The sequence below is a fragment of the Rhinolophus sinicus genome, chromosome 16 (genome assembly GCF_057876585.1).
Source record: "Rhinolophus sinicus isolate RSI-liver-muscle chromosome 16, RSI-T2T, whole genome shotgun sequence".
Taxonomy (NCBI): Eukaryota; Metazoa; Chordata; class Mammalia; order Chiroptera; family Rhinolophidae; genus Rhinolophus; species Rhinolophus sinicus.
The window spans coordinates 126,535,053-126,553,096 of NC_142516.1; the positions used below are offsets into that span (position 1 = coordinate 126,535,053).

Below are 18,044 nucleotides of genomic sequence, written 5' to 3' on the forward strand. Positions count from 1 at the left end.
AAATATTGCATTTGTTCAAGTCCTGGAGATGTCGGCCTACTATCCATATTGGCTCTATTTTCTAAGCTTCATTTTCTGATGTTAGAAGTTAGGCATGATTGATTAACTATTTGAGGCAAAATTACTGTACCTTACTTTATATAATAAAGAACGACTGTAGTATGGGAGTGTCATTTCAGTCATGGGACACACTAGATTAGATTGATAGGTTTGATCATCTTCTATTTGAGATCAATGATTGCTGCTTGCAGAACGTTAATAGATGTGTTTTGATCTTTTCTTTTTAAATTTAAGATTATCTATGGGCTAGGCAAAATACCAAGGTCAGAATGTAAATTTGCACACTGCCTTAATATTGAATTTAGCTCTGGTTTAAGAGAAACAGCTCTCTACTCTCATGAGAATAGTAACTTCATTTGTCCTAATGCTGTGATTCTTAGTGCAGATGCTAAAATTAAACATGCAGTAAGATGACTGCAGGGGTCATTACGGCATAGGATAACAATTTGTCCTGGGAAGTTCCAATTTCATTTTTCCATCCTTATTTTCCTATGTGTGGAGTAGAACTTTTACTTTAAATATCAGCATACAGGGACGGCCTTTTCATTGTCATTGGAATTGCAATAAAGGTTTTGAGGCATACTTGCTTCCACGCAAATGCTATCTCATGGCTCAGCTAGATGATAAAACTTTATTAATAAAGTACTAAGATAAACAAAGGCACTCTAATGGCACATTTTTGGTTTTCTCAACTTACTTATTTCCGGGTTTGATAGGTCTAGTTTTTACAGATCTGATCTAAACTTGATTTTAGAAGCCAGGCCAACTGCATTTAAATTCCCAAAGTTACTATAATTTTGTAGGCACAAATGAAATAACAAAATAAACACATGGTAAGATCAATTTTTGGTTGACATGAGGGCCCAGTAGAACTAATCTGCTTTCTAAAAAAAAATTAAATCCAAACTAATGACACATATAAACCAGTTTATTAGATTGTCAGTGATACTTTGAGACGTATTCAAGTTAGTTTATTTTACTTCATATAAACAGAGGAAGGGAAGAAAGTTTTAAATTTCAAGCTTTGTTCCGCATGTGTGCAGTTAGCATCCACAAAAGCACCATTGGATATGGAAAAATTAGCACCACAGAATTTTAGGACCTAACTGTTAACATGCATCACTGAAAAACTTGGAACATGAAAATGGAAGTAGTACATGGTATGGTCTGTTATAAGCAATACAAGGCAATTTATGATTTGTTTTCATACAGTACAATACAATCACCAATCAATGAGAACCTTTTAAGTACAAGACAGGACAAAAAACACTTTGTACCCTGTTAACACTAAAGCAGTTACAGATTTAAAAACATGTTTCTTGTAAGAGGCAGTGGATTGAAATTATCCTGCCTCCTCGATTTTTAAATTGAGTTATATAGTTACATGATCTCTTAAGAAAGTATTTTCAAATTTATGTCTCTCTACCTCAATGCTGACAAATGGTCTTTTGAAAATTGAAAGGCTTGATGAATCAAAAAACCAAAATAAAAAGCCTGATAGAGTTAAGAAGTACTCCAGTGTGGTGGAAGATATCCCACATAAGATCAGTTTGAAAATGATGTCAGTGGTGTTGACACTTGTCTTCCCTTCCGTGGAGGAATGTCAAGTACAGAAGCCTTGCATTCTTGATGAACTTCGGTTCATTTCTTTCACCCAGTGCCTTTATTCTGAAGTGTAACATAAGAGACTTATTCCTTATTCCTCAACTGTTTTTGTAGTGTCATAGGGCTGTTCCTTATGCTGGATTTGACAACAGTGAAAAGGTTGATATTCTCTCTGGATTTAGGATAATTTGTGAGCTAAAGAAAAAATATTAATTTAAATTTAGCATAGATGAAATTTTAAAGGGAGTTTTACTATTTTTACAGTACAAACCCATAATGAATATCATTGAAAACCTTTCTGTTAGAAAGCATGTAACAAACCCTCAATTTTAAGTTGTGTCTAGGCCAATTTTGGCATATTAGAGGATTACTGTATAAGAAATGTGCAATAAGAATAGATAGATACAGGTATATTCAGATCTCAATGCATTGATGTCAAGGAAAATATATTTTTACTCACCAAGAGAAGAATATACCTTGAAGCATCTATGCAGACACATGAATCAATCATGTGTCTGCCCAAGTTCTAATTCTGGAATAGTGATAACAGGGTCGTTTAGGAAAAAGTACTCAATTACAGTACGGCAGCAATTTTACGTTGTATGTATTTAACAGCAAAACATTTTTGAAAATAGATTCAGTACTATACGATTAAGTTTACATTTCACCATTTCTATACTTGTAATACATGCGTTTATTTATTTTCCCAGTTTTTAAAAATCCCACTAGGACCAACATCTTTCAGAACAACAATCTAACATTAAACAAAACCTTCTAAGGAAAATATTTAGCATCACAGAAATTTGAGAAAAGTCTGTCCGCAGCATCACAAAATACTCAATAGATCTACATTTAAGATTGTTCATGCCATGACATTAACATACCTTTGGGTTAATATATCTTATTTTAAAAAGAAACAAAGAGACAAACCAAAGAATTGACATGGAATTTATCTTTAGTCCCTCCTTGGTAAGAGAAGACCTCTAATAAACTTGACTCCTTTCCGTACTATGTAATGATAACTGTGTCTATGAAGCAGCATTTACATTTAGTAAAACATTTAAAACTAGTGATAGAGATATGGCCACCACAGAGAAAGAATTAAAGGTAAGTAAAATTGTAGACAAATGTTTTCGTGTTTTTTTTTTTTTTTAAGTGAACTGTCCCCAAACAAAAAAGAAAGCAAAGTTTGTTCACTTTGAAATATTCTTCTGTTGAAATACTCTTCTTGGATAAAAGTTAGCCTATCTTTATAAATATCAAAAAGATGTAAGGTTACACTTCAAAAAAAATTTAACTTTTGAAAAAAATTATCCAATGTGTTTTTTTGCTGAATGAAATCCATTGTATAAATCAATTAGTAATTTTTTTGAAGAGGAAACAGCTATACACAGAAGCACATCCATGTTACCAGTTTAAACTTGATAATTCACCAGGCATGGCTGATTTGAGCATAGAAGAAACAGAACTGATTTCTTTTTTTTTTTTCCTTTACTTTTCTCTATTTTTCTTTTTCTTTTTTAAAAAAATTTATTGGGGTGACAATTGTTAGTAAAATTACATAGATTTCAGGTGTACAATTCTGTATTACATCATCTATAAATCCCATTGTGTGTTCACCACCCAGAGTCAGTTCTCCTTCCATCACCATATATTTGATCCCCCTTACCCTCATCTCCCAACCCCCCACCCCCCACTCGCCTTACCCTCTGGTGAACTGATTTCTTAATGTTTTAGGTTTACATTAATAAAAAACTCAACTAAACAAAATTGAGTTATGACAGGCTGGCTTAATAGTTTTGATTGCCCATATATTGGACCAACATTTCAAAACAGTAGTACCAATTAAAAATAAGATTTAAAAAAATAAAAGCTGTCAAAATTAGCCTTTAAATTTTACATTTTAACCTCAAATGACTGTAGACAAACTTAAACTAACAATTTTGCCATTATATCACTTTTGTTACTCTTGAGTTTTGTTTCTGTATTGTTCATTGTTTATATTATGTAATGCAATTTTCTGTTAAGTTAAAATAGTTTGAATTATAAGAAGCGTTAGAAAAACACATAAATAGGATAAATTTATAAAAGCATAAAGAATATTTTATGGAATTTTAGACAAATTCTATACAGATAGCTAGTTCAAGGTAATAAAGTGCCTTCATTTCCAAGTAACTGTTTTTTCACTAAAATATTTTAAGGCTTTATAAGAAACTTAACATTATCAGAAGTTTAATAGTATTATGGGGTTATGCTATTAATTAGCATTCTTTTGTAGTCTATTTCATTTACTCTTTTAATGCATATTAGGTTAGTTTTAATAATAAGCAGCTTAAATTGATAAAATTTGAATTGTAAATTCTAAATTCATTTTGTGAGGAAAGAGAAAGATGTACAATTTCTAAATGTGGTGATTTGTACATAAGACTCACATTTTGCTTCTGAACAATCTAGTTTTTGTCATAATGTACGGCAGCTAATGTCCCTCAAAAATTCAACAGGATATTTAATGCATGGCAAACAAGGACATCATTCATATATTCTGTTGTCTTTATATTTAAAATGATTGTGCAGCCTCAAATGAAAAGACCATAAAAAAACCTAAGATAAATTCTTTACATACAGGCACATAAATATTTTATTGCAACAGCTGATGTATAATCTGTATTGATGCCAACATCTAATGTTAAGGCATTTATATTTGTTTTCATTTTGTTTCTAATACCCATGAGTGTGTCACAGTAAAATACTGGTAACCTAATAGAAATATATATAGTAGCCATAATCATACAGAATTCTATTTCTTCTTATCATTTCACTTTGGAGGATATGAGCGTATTTTAAACACAGCTGTATACTTAGTTCTGTTGGCAGCTTCAGATTTTAAGATAAATTATGACTATATGGACACCAACTTACTCAATTGATTATAATCAATAAAAACTAATTAAAATGTTTGAATATTATCTTTCAGGAATTATTTCTGTCAGAAAATTACTAAAGTTGGGCACCAGATTAAATAGCCATGGTACCCAAAATGCTTTTCTAATTACCACTGGATTAATTTAAAGTGTTCCTTAAATTAGAGGTTTTTGAGGTTAGGATGGAGGAGGGAAGCTAAAACTCATTGCAAACAACGGTTTAAATTAAATATTCCACATACATAGAAAAACAGGAACTACCAGTAGGTAAAAAGTGCTAGTCTTAAAATTGGGTTTGGTTTTGAATCTAAAGCCTAGTAATTCCTGGCAATTAAAAAACAAATAAAATGGCATAAACTTTTATAATTGCACATTCCTTTACCAAAGTGCCACAAGTTACCAAAAGTTTTTTAGATGCACATGACGCTACTTTTCATAATTCAAGTCTATATAAAGTTTTACCTTTTTCATAATAATATAGTACAGTTTCACAAACTTAGCAGAAGTATAACGAGGAAGATGAATTTTTAATTTTCTAAATACAGTATAATGTGTTTTTAAAAAATGTTAGAACCTTTGTCATTATGAAGATTCAAATCGAAGTCTAGCTAGAGCATTCCCATAAAATCTGAAGATATGAGAATTTATTTGGGTGAGTTTTAGTAATACTTTGTTATGCAGTGCACAGACATCATATGCTTTCTTTTTTCAAACCATAGGTTTAGTTATCGTGTTTTAATCTGACTACATATTATCCTTACTTACTCTCTTTAATTACTGAAACAACAATATATGTAATAACCGAGTTTTGAAAACAGTATTAGAACTGAGGGTTCCAGCCTTAATTGCTCATTCCTATTAAGCACATCAAAAATGTTTGATGCATGGGTTATTAATTTTCATGCTTCTATCTCTTTATTCTAAGTAGAAATGCTAAATGGAAATGTATAAAGATAAAATAATAAGGACAAAAGGACATTAGAGACAAAAGCACCAATACATAGAACAAATAAAATAATAAGCAACTGTGTGGAAGTTCTCCATATTAATCAATTTGTTAAATCAGGGGAAGACAATAAAAAATGAAGATCTCTTTATTAAGTAATAATTATATTAATGTACATTTTAAAAATAAGTGACATGCACATAAGGTTAAATTTTAAATATTTTTGTTGGGTGTGATGAAGTTAAACTAGAGACGTGTCTCATTATAAACTGAGATCCCCCAAAAAATCATATTGTTCAGAGGAAAGAGAATGTAAATCATATCATCTGTCCTCTATTACACCACAGGCTAAACATTATTACCTCATTTAATTAGGGTGAAAAGCATAAAAGAGCTAATGTTAAAATTAGTATTAGTTCATAGTCATGTAACATTAAATGACTATAAAAAAGGAACCCCTTCTTTTTCCAATAGTTTGAGAATCTCAATCTTGGGTATAATGAATGACTATATAAAAACATACAAAAGAAATGCTCAATTCTATAAATTCTTCATCTTCTGAGCATGTAGACTGGGATACAAATTGGCATCCTAGGCCTCTGAGAGAATTAAGAAACTTTAAAAAATAAGTAAAATCAGAAAGGATCAGGCATGATAAATCATTGATAACAACTTCCCCAAACCTAGAATACTGATAGGTTAATCACAAAAAGGTTAGATGTTCATTCTATGTAATTTAATGAACCTTCTTATAGTTTCTAAGTATGAAAGTATAATCCCTTGTTGGTAAGTAATAGTCTTGGATAGTGGCAGCATTTAAAAATTGTTAGAGATAAATACATTAAACATTGACATGCAGATTGTTAATAGAAGCTGCAAACATATGGAAATTACACATTATATTTGATATTCCATCTATATTTAGCTCATATAATACCCCAAATATATGATTCTACAATCTCTCTTGCTAATAGATATTTTCTTGACTTTGCAAAAGGCAGGCAATTCTATTTACCTAATTTAGCTTTTCCTTGGTAACAGTCCTATAGTGATGACATAAATACAGCACATACCTATGAGAACTGTTTCTACCATATAATTTAATGTTGTATGCTATTATTCAGCTCTTTTATAGCACTTTTCATTTCCAGAATGCCCCACAATTAGTTATGATAAATATTTCTCATTGTCTCTCCATAAGGAAGGCAAAGCTAATAAATTGCTTCTGCAGTGGTGGAGCTACAAAGGGTTTTAAAAGATCTTGTATCTCTTTTCCGCTCTGTAGGCAGTTATCTAGCATTGCCATATGCTAACTATCTACCGTGTTTCTCCGAAAATAAGACCGGGTCTTATATTAAGGTTTGCTCCAAAAGATGCATTAGGGCTTATGTTCAGGGGATGTCATCCTGAAAAATCATGCTAGGGTTTCTTTTCAGGGAAACACGGTATACCACATGCTCCTTGGAGCCAAAGACTAGATTTTATTGTCTGCTGTATATCCAGACATAGCAGAGTGTTTAGCTTATGCTGTATGCAAAATAAAATCTGTTGATTTAATGAGAAACGGGATTGAGAAAACAGCCCCCCCCAACTGAAAAGCTGTGCTTGCCCGCTCTTACTTCTCCACTAGAGTAGGGTAGGTGATATTACTTCACCTATACAATAGGGTAGTATTACTGACTCTTAAATCATTATGGCAAAGCCTACATGGTATGTGTTCTCCAGATGACCAGTGATTTGATGGACTGTTACTACAACTACTTCTAAAATTTTGAATTACTCACCTTTCCTTTTGCCAAGTATTTAAATTAAAGGTTGTTTTCAGCATATGATACACTATTCTTTTCTTAAACTAATTCAGGCATAAAGAACAAAGGAAATAATCCTCATAGGTGTATAATCATTAGCATAATTATGGAAAATATCAGAAGGGAATGAAGACAGTTACACATATAAAGCAAAAGGAATTGGGGACTAGTGGATCTTCAATATTTTTGGAAATTAGAGCAGAAAAGTGAAGAGCCTTGAGAAAGTGATTTTAGTGAGCTACGTGAATGCTGAGGTTAAATTAGATTATGTCAAAGTCTCTTCCAGCTCTAAAATTCTATATTGTGCTATCTGCTTCCTCTTCTGATCAGATGGGTATCTGCACAGTATTCAAAGTATATACTTTTTCTTCAGACTTTCTGTTTTTTTAATTTTTGTGTTTTTAGGAGGGTGCAGCTCACAGTGGCCCACGAGGGGATTGAACTGGCAACCCTGGCGCCGTCAGCACCACGCTCTAACCAACTGAGCTACGTGGCCACCCACAAAGTATATTTTATTTTTAAGAAACAAGGATAGTTAAACTCAAAATGTTTGATGTTTTGGAACTTTTGAACAATGGTGAATATTAAAGTTTTCTTTAAAACACCATCACTTCTTTTGCAACAATACCATGTAAAGCCTTTTAAATCCTGAATAAATCTACTTGAACTATTTCAAAATAATGTGGATGTTATAAAACTTCATATTGTCAGCAAAATTAGCTCCTGCTCCTACTACTTTACATGAACGTGTCCCTTAAAGAACAGGTCTTACATTCAGGACCTTATTTCCAATTTCAAAGGGAAGAAGGTGAAATTATTTCTGGTAAAAATTAGAGTTCTGGTTTTAAATAGATCAGTGGAAAAACAAATGATTATCACATTAAATTTTAATCTAAACTGTTATACATGTTAGTAAAAACAGAACTATTAATTAGAACATTTTGACTGAGAAGCAACAAAAACATTGTTCATTCTTAAACTGGAAGCAAAAATCTAATTTTTATTAGCCAGAACCATAAATACATGGAACGAGGAAAGATGATTTACTATCAGCCTTAATTTCTGCTAAGCTATTACTTTTCAAAATCCTTCAAGCAGTTGTGTACCAACTGGCAATCAAACTTATACCCTTCTAATATTAAACTGGTTTCATCACTCATACTCAAATAGGAACAATGACCATAGTCTCATTTTTCCACATGGCAACAAACATTATCAACAATTAATTAAAATTAATTACAACTAAAATGATAAACTGCTTAAAGAATTCATGTATATTGCTCAAAAGTGGTTAAATGTCTTTATAATAGAACACATATCTTTGAAGCTTAGTATGGTAGCACTGCCAGTCCTCTTTATGGGTTAAATTATACTAAAGAGATTCTCTTGGTAGTTTAAACGTAACTTCCTGTTTAGAAGAAATAAGACTTAGGCCAAATTCTACACTAAAGTAGGTCATATTAAAGGGAAGTTTCAGAAGTTTTTGAATTATCAGAATGAAATATGAACATGGTAAAATAATTTAGGAACTATGGAGAAAAATAAGTATGAGAGGGAAGAAGGAAGGTGTCTGTTTTTAGTGGTACTCAGAAAGTCAAAAGAAATGAGAAAGTAAGTGGATGAAGGATTCAAAGAATGGGAATAATCTGAAAATGTATTAATATTCTCTCAGTAATCTGGCAAATTTATTTTATTTGAGTGCTGTTTTCCATAAAACTGATACACGCTCTGCAGTCCCATATGGTTATTCTTTCCTTTGCTGAATAGTTGTATAAACATTGAAATGACCTACAACTTTCCATAAAGTTAAGAAAGTGCCAGTTGGGTATGCCTATAGTATATAACATAGTGTTCTGGGATCTCTTGGTGGTTCAGCAGCTTCTTATTTTAGAATCTTAAAAGGTGGAGACGGTAAAAATTGGGATGGACTAGCCAAAGGCCAGCTCAAGCCTCTCCCGTGATTAGTTATGTCAAAATTCAGATTCCTCTTTGGTAAGGACAGAATTATCTTGCAAAAGGCAACAGCAGATAATAAGAATTCACCCTTTTGATTTATGTATTGGTACATATTTTACTATGGCTCATCAGAGTCATGGTATAATCTTTGCTTACATTTATTGCCACTCTCCAGAATCTCAATGAATCATTGCTTAAAATCATAAAATTTAAGCAAAGATTTAGCAAAAATACAATCTGGATGTTGCATTCATTGTATCTACTCTCCTTTCATTTATATAAATTATGGATCAGAGTGAATGTCTGGATCCACTAACTTAATAAGGTCTGTTATATAATTTTAAGAGTACATAAATGCTACTGAGGTTATCACCATCATAAGAAGTATATCCTCACCTGAAATTATTTTCACATTTACTTTCCAAGGTCAAAGCAGAAATATAAAGTGAAAGAAGCAATAACAAGTCTGTGGCCATTGCAGTTGCTGAAGTACACTTGCTCAGGACCTCTGTTTTTAATAGAATAATTTAGTCTCCCAAAAGAGTACCTCTTGATACATTAATTAAGGTGGGAAGAGTTGTTTGAATGCTAGGAGTACTGTATTGAATATTAATATTAGAGGTTATTTTGTCCCCTCAATTATTAGTACCTATAGGTTTGCTGCTATGATTTAGTAGTAGTATGTGTCAAATAAGATACTCAGTGAAGATCTGCTTATTTCTTGCCTGTTTTTAAAAAAATACCGTCAGCAATAAAAAAAGAACTATCTACTGATAAACTCAACAACATGGATGATCTTAAAGCAGGCTGAGTGAAAGAAGCCAAATACAAAAAATTCATGTTCATTTCTATGAAATTTCAGAATAGAAAAAACTAACCTGTGGTGACAGAAATTAATCAGATCAGTGATTGCTTTTGGAAGTTGGGATGGGGAGGGTGGGAATGTTTACTGGGAAAGGGACGTGGGAATTTTCTGGGGTGGGAAAAATGTTCTGTGTCTTGATAGTCATCAAAACTGATCGAATGATATATTAAGATCTGAGTATTTCACTTTATGTAAATTATATCTTAATTAAAATGTTGAAAAGCATTACTACTAAACACAATATTCTTGCTCAAGCATTAGAGGTTGGGTGGCATTTTTCTTTTTTTCATGTCAAAACTTCTCTCTTCATACTGTCCCATAGAGAGTAACAGATCGATCCTAGAATAGGAGCCATGGCTTCTACTGTACAGAGGACATGGATTTTATATAAGGGCACTGAACCAAAACAGGTTTTTTATTACTGAAGAAAAAAGAAGACAAATTCTTTTTTGGACCATATTCAATGTATCCGTTCTAAGAAAGGCTATAAAACGTATCTTATGTTTAAAAAGTACACTAGTTTCCCAAGTCTGATTTATCATTGTGAAAATATTAGTTTATAAAACCATAAAATTAATTAAAAACTTGGCTCAAATGCTATTTAAAAGTGATCATGGCAATATGTCCTTTACTTTTTTGGGGGTTCTCCAAGGATGGGTAGATATCGTGGAGTAAGTAATACACCACTAGTATTAGAAGGAGACTGATTAACTTAAAACATTTAGGTAGAAGGAAATAAGGTTTTACCTTATGCTACTTACTTGGTGCATCATCAACTGTATATATGGTATATCACATTTTAAAACCATTTTGAATGCTAGTAATTGGGTCCTATTTTATAATGCCTACCTCTCCATTTCAAATCTAAGGGGCCATGTGTTCATGAGTTTTAACGGGGTTACATTCAGAGTCAAAATATCCAGTGAATTCCCAATTTCCTACTGAAATAACTTTATTATACTATCTGAGAATTCTAAAAATAAGCAAAAAACAATTCTACTGGTTCTGGGAAGAAAATAGTAATATCCTGAACAGAGCTTATCTCCAAATAATGACAAGTATTCATGGGCAAAATTAAAACTGTAATAAAAAGTCAGATAATTATTTCTCCAATGTATTTCTTTTTGTAATTCTAATTCAAACCCACCAATGGTTTATGCTGTTGTAAATGCACATGTCATACAAAGACATCTTAAATGACATATAATTTTACTATTCTTCATCACCTCCACCTGAGATTAGAGGGGAAAAAAAAAAGTAAAAGTAAGCAATTTCCCTAGCACAATGCCTGGCCTATAGGAAGAAACTCGTAAGTGTTTGTTGAATAAATAAATGAATGCTTTCATTTCCCTCAAATTGCCATTTCCTACCTCAAATAGTGGCTTCTTACTGCACATTAAAAATTCAGTATGATTGAAGAGGAAAAGCATAGGCACATCCTTAATTAGCAAAAAAAGCAATGCTCTGAAAGTATTAAGCCACATATCATTACTGCTGCTACTGCTATTCTGACATAAAAATCACATAAACGTAAATCGACACAATTGTAATATAACAATGAACTGACACAAGATAACCTATATGTTTAGCTATACATTATTAAAAAAAACCTCAGTGACATTAAAGGACATCGTTTCCTTCTCCAGAGTGATCAATAAAAACTTACGTAATTAATAGAAAGGATAGCTGTGAGATGTTTCATGTGAACATATCTGAGATGGTGAGAGGTTTAAAGGATTTGTAAGTACCAAAGGAAAACAGAATACCAAGTGCTAGAAAAAATACAATTCAAGATTATATGAAATGAGGAAAAGCTCAGTATCAGGATGATCTGTAGGAGCCTCTGCCAGTAACTGGGCCCTAAATTCTAATGGTTCCTTTACTATCCTGAAACCAAGGGGTAAGGTGTGTATCAACTATGAGAAAGCTATTTTTTTCAGAGTCAAAATGACCTACAAACATAATCTTGTAATAATGTTTTCAACTTTCAAATTAAATAAACAAATGACAAACTCTTCTAGCTAAGAGAAAACAAATATTCTGAATGAATCCCAAGTACTATCTCCCACTCATTTTCAAGCAAAGTAATAGAGAAGTAGACATTGAATTGTGGAAAGACCATTTAATAAGGTCTAGTTCAGGCTCTGAAATGACTAATTAAATGATTTTGAACAAGTCACATGACATCTTTAATATTTTCTTATGTTATAAAATGAGGGTGTTACATCACTCCCACGGCTCCTTCAGGGAAAACAACAAACAACAAATCAGCAAAGTTCATGGCAGCTTTAGACAAGAAAATCTTAAGTTGTCAAGTCATTATAGAGACCTACACCAATACTAGGAAACAGGTGAATGTTATCCTTTTAGTAGTAGGGGAATTGGTCTTTAAATCATGCAAAATGCCTAATGATCATCTTTTTAAAAAAAGGAGACAAAGCAGTTCTGATTTTCTCCAGCAATAAAAGTATGCTTTACTATTTCTGAGTCTGTGCACAGCTTTCCTTTTTTTTTTTTTTTTTTAACACGTTGCATACGGCGGGGTTTAATCATCCGTACGCAACGTGTTAAGGAAGGTGCAGCTTACAGTGGCCCGTGCAGGGATCGAACCAGATACCTTGGTGTTAAGAGCACCTCGCTCTGACCAACTGAGCTAACTGGCCGCCCCCTTATTTATTTTCTTAATGGTGACTTTTGATGAGCAGAGATTTTTAGTTTTGATGAAGGCTAATTTATAATTTTTTTTCCGTTTATAAAAGTGTTTTTGTTTCCTGTCCAAGAAATTTCTGCTTAAGCAGTTGTGTGGTTGCATATTTAACAGAAAACAGTTTCAAAGGATTATAACTAACTCAACTCCCTTGCTATACCTGAGAGTTCCTGTGGTAAAAGAAGGCTCCTTTTCAATTTTGCATAATTTGGTTATACCTTCTAGGGAATGATATATTTTATGGGTTGGGAAAAATAATGGTGTTATTAATATTTATTAAATGCTTATTATGTGACAGAAACTTTGCTAACTGCTTCATGCATCTTAAGACATTTAATTTTCTTTAAGAGAATTCTTGTTGACTCTAGGTTCTGTGAGGGGAAGGAACAGTATCTGTTTTGTTACTGATACATCCTCTGGCCCTAGATGATGGCCCAGTACACAGTGAATCATTAATAAGTATAAACTAAATGCTGATTGAATAAATTCCCACAATAACTCTATAAAGTTATATAATTTGCCCAAGATTATACAATAACTGACAGAATTTGGACTTGAACCCAGGACTGCCTGGCAGCAAAGTCTGGTCTTTACTATCCTGTAGCATGTGTTTCCTCGAAAATAAGACCTAGCCGGACCATCAGGTCTAATGCATCTTTTGGAGCAAAAATTAACATAAGACCCGGTCTTATATAATGTAATACAATATAATATAATACCGGGTCTTATATTAATTTTTGCTCCAAAAGACACATTAGAGCTGATGGTCCGGCTAGGTCTTATTTTCGGGGAAACACAGTACTAAGACCACTGAGACTCCTGATAACTCTGGAGGGACCCAGCGCCTAAAAATACAGCAGAAATTACTGCTATTACTTAAGAAAGTAAAGCAAATGAGTTAAAATTATTATTGTTTTATTCCTCTCATAGCAAAAAGCACATGTGGAACTTCTGTAAGCTCCTTCTTGATAATCCTAGGCATATCGATCATTTTATAACTGTGGTAATTTGTGCAGATTGAGCCATTATGAAACTTTTATGGCCATAGAAATGGAGGGACAGAAAAATTCAATGTGCATGTAAGAATTTAGAGTTCAGCCTGCTAATTCCTCAGTCATGATGCTACAAAACCATGGTTAACTGGGAAGCCAGGAGCAAGGTCATTTATATAATGGAATTTCCTAGTCAACAGAGCTTTAACCATAATGCTTTAATTCTATTGAAACTGAATCCAATTGAATCTTGAATACATATAATATAGTGAGCATTGTTAAATTTTGTGGTGCTCTAGGATCTTCATGGTTAACAGCGATAATTCCCTTATAATGATGTCAACGAAGATGTGGGTTCTTGGGTTAATTTGATAAAAACTCAGAGCATCCCTTTCAAACAGGATTTTGAAAAAGCCTGCTTCCAAATTATTATGTGGTCATTTGTCTCTTGTTCATAACAGTGTAGGCAAAAAAATTCTCTAATTGATTTTTAACTGAACTCATGCAAATGAAGTATGTAGTTTTATCTCTTAAATTCTGTAAATAACAGTTTTTGAAGGGTACATTTTTTTTTGTTTTTTGAAGGCAATGCAGGCGCTATGACAAGACTTGTGTTCACTGGACAGGAAGGGATCCATCTATATTCTAGACATTAGGATTAAGTTCTGGAAGTTTCACTAAGGTGCAAAGACTAGGGAGTAAGACAAAATAATAGAGAGGGTCAAAGACTCAATAATTACAGGCAAAGAGGCTGAATCTAGGTTTGTGTATATTGAAGGCCAATATAATGACTTGATATGCCTTCTGCAAGGGCCAAAACAGTATATTGAGTGCAGAATTGAGCCTAAAGTTGTGACCAAAACAGGAAAATACCTAGGATATCTTTCAAAAACCCATTTAGCTATAAAAACATGTTTCATTTTACCGAATTTTGATGTCAAGTTTACCATTTAAAATTTCTATAGTGTTATTAAGAAGGCTTCAATGTACAGTGGGCTCCTTATAAGCTTTGGTATTTTATTAGACTGCAAAGTGATCTATACCAAGTCATTTAACCTGCCAAGGCCAGTTTTCTTCATCTGTTAAGTGAGGCTAGTGATATCAAACTAATCTAATCTAAATCAGTATTTTTACCAGGATGAAATGAGATATAATACTATGTGAAAAAACATTGAAAATATGTGAAATTATATGTAAATTATATTTTAAATCCCCTATTCTTTTTACATTTAACTGGAAAATATTGCAGAATTAATAGCCAGTTATGGAAAAACCTTCAGGACTAATGAACCTTTTGTACCAGTGACTAATTGAATTTATGCATTTTTTGGCTCTTCATTCCAATGTGCCTACAGTAAAAATTATTACAACTTCTGATTTACTAACACAGTCCTGGTAGAATCAGGCTTATTTTTTTGGCTGAGACATTGGTAAGATGGTCATAGTTGAGAACACGGATGGATGGATTTTTGTAAATTAGACATGTGGAGAGAAAAGGAGTTTGTGAAGATACTGTATGTGTGACGAAAGTGAAATAAATTTAAAGTGAGAATGAGTACAAAAGCCTAGGAGAGGGAGGGCCAATATGTGATATGAATGTCACTACTCCTTGTCTTCCTCATCCTTTCCCCAAGTCAAACATCCATGCACACACAGAAATCACAGCAGTCTTTTATGATGAGCCTGCATGGGGCTTCAGTCATCTCCAACCTAGAGCTCACGAAGTCATTACCACTTGAATATAATAGGCACATGAGATGAAAGAGAATTATTATTTTCTTCCTAGGACATCAAAAAGAGATTTGGCATGGGGAAAACAGAATTATTGTTTTAAATAGTATCGCTATAGCTCTCTAAATTGGCATCAATGAGATCTAGTTTGAGCACTATCACAGAATATAGAAAATTATGCTTACAGGATAAATTGTTAAAGGAAAAATAACACGCAGCATTTTACAATAGTTTCAAACATACTTCCAATATATACCAACACAGTGACACAAGGCAGATAATCAGATTAATATCTGATGAATGGAAAATGAGTGTGATTAAGCTCCAAAAGCTGCCTTGAATCAAATAATTTGTACATGGCACACTTAAAGCTAATGGCAGTGAAGTATTTTATTGTATCTCTATTCCCCGGCATAGGTCCTGGCACAGAGTAGCCACTCAACATCCATTGAGTGAATAGAAGAAGATAATTTATCTATTAAGCAAGGGAAATAATATTTCTAAAGTAAAATTCAGGATGTGCAGGAAAAGAAAGATCCCATATTCTACCACACCTCAATTTGTGAGTCAGTCTTTGAAATAAAATGACAAAGGTGAGACCTTAGGATTCTTTCAATGTCATGAATACTCAAAATAGTCCAAATAATACACAACTAAAATTTATTTGGCTTTATTAATTGTAGCACAAATATAACATTCATATTTACTTTGTCGTTATTTTGTAACAAAATTATTAAAACTAACTTGTTATTTAGAATTGAACTATTGAAAATCTAATTTAAGAATCAAGTTCTGTGTTTACCTAAGATTAATTTTTTCCAAATAATATAAAAAATTCCACCAAATAAAACATAGATTTTATGTAGTATGTTTCAAGTGAAGCAAATCACCTTAAAGGAAGGTATTGCTTGAATCCCAGCTTGGTATGTTGTTAAATGTAATAGTTGGGTCTTTTTAAAAAAAATGAGTCAAACAATAAATGGTAAATAATGAACCAAATCGCACATAGTTACCTAATGACCCAAAGGATCCTTTAAATACTAGGAATACAGTTTAATAATGCTTGAACAACAATAATGCAAACTAACTTTAGTTATTATAAATCAAACAGACATCCTTTACTCTAAGTAAATTTAATATTATAATTGATAAAGTAGGTAAATAATTGTCCAAGAAAGGCTCAGAAATTGGGGAATTTTCAGGTTGGCGTTCACGATATTTGATAAGGATTCCTACTGGCAAAATATTAGTGCTAGCTTGTGTTTGAGAATACAGAGGAGACATTAAGATCTAGACAGCATGTGCCCTGAGGACTGCATGGCACTAAGTGAATTTCTGTGATTTAGGTGTGATAATGGTGAGCAATGAAGAAAGATCTTAAACAGTGAAGGGAGCACTGCAAAGAAAAAAAAAGTAACTATTTAGTATCTTATTGAACTAAATTTACCACAACTCTTTCACTAAATCTTTCCAACTCAAAAGTTTCTTCTTACTGAGAATTTCTTATTTTATAATGAAATCAAAGGAATAATGAGATTTAATTTTGAAGAATTCTCTTTGAAGTAAATATTGTCAATATATTGCAGCAGATCATTAAAGAAAAATCTGGGCACTACAAAAAGTATGGAATTATTTTAAATTGTTCTCAATAAATTGCATTTGTCTGAAAAAAATCGTAAGACTACACTGATATTATAAATTGTTAAATTCATAAAGTGAATAAAGATTCAGTTATCATTATCCAAGAATCACAATCAATGAGTTTTTGTGTTAGTTCCAAGATAAATTAGGCTAAGAAAAGGTAGATTTCTTTTACGTCAAAATCATAAGCATTATACTCATCATTGCTGGTTATTTAGATGGATATTTCTTCTGGATTTCAGACTTTATTGACTTCTTAAAAAAATTTTAATGACAGAGGAAGACAAATTTTTGAAGAAAACTTTTGAAAAATCTAAGAGTTTTAGGAATGTTTCTTGGGTTGAGGATTTTCTTACTGCCAATGATTTTGAAAATAACATTTGAAAACACTCCATTTGCAGAAAATGCACTTTTATTTATGCCTATTTCCTCCCAAATTATGTTTCTAATTAATCTGCTTAAAGGTGAACAGTTTCGTATTGTACTAAACTATGATTTTGAAATCATTTATCGAACAATAACATTGTCAAAGTCCAGAAAAATTTCCAATCTACTACATAAATAATGCAAAAACAATCCTAGATTGTATAATATGTAGGAAAAACCTACAGAAATTCCAGGATTTACACCTAATTGCCCTGGTAACTACCCTCAAACCTTCAACAAACACAAACAAGCAAAGTATCCCTCTGGAGTCCCCTAGGTTTCATGGGGGAATAAAGGGTTAGCATTCCCTGTAAATCAGTGGAAAGCTACCAGGATAAAATATCTTTCATTTGCAGTCACCCAAAGACTCTAAGGATCTCTTAATA

At 32.4% G+C, this 18,044-nt stretch overlaps 1 protein-coding gene across 1 annotated transcript in view; it reads right to left on the bottom strand.

Annotated features, from left to right (window-relative positions):
- Positions 1-1,619: 1,619 nt before the first annotated feature.
- The window catches only part of PURG (purine rich element binding protein G), a 31,949-nt gene continuing 15,524 nt past the window's right edge, over positions 1,620-18,044 (bottom strand). The window contains 2 exon segments of the mRNA XM_019750506.3: positions 1,620-1,824; positions 1,827-1,860. Coding sequence (XP_019606065.1) covers positions 1,757-1,824; positions 1,827-1,860 — 102 coding nt within the window. The 3' untranslated portion in view covers positions 1,620-1,756.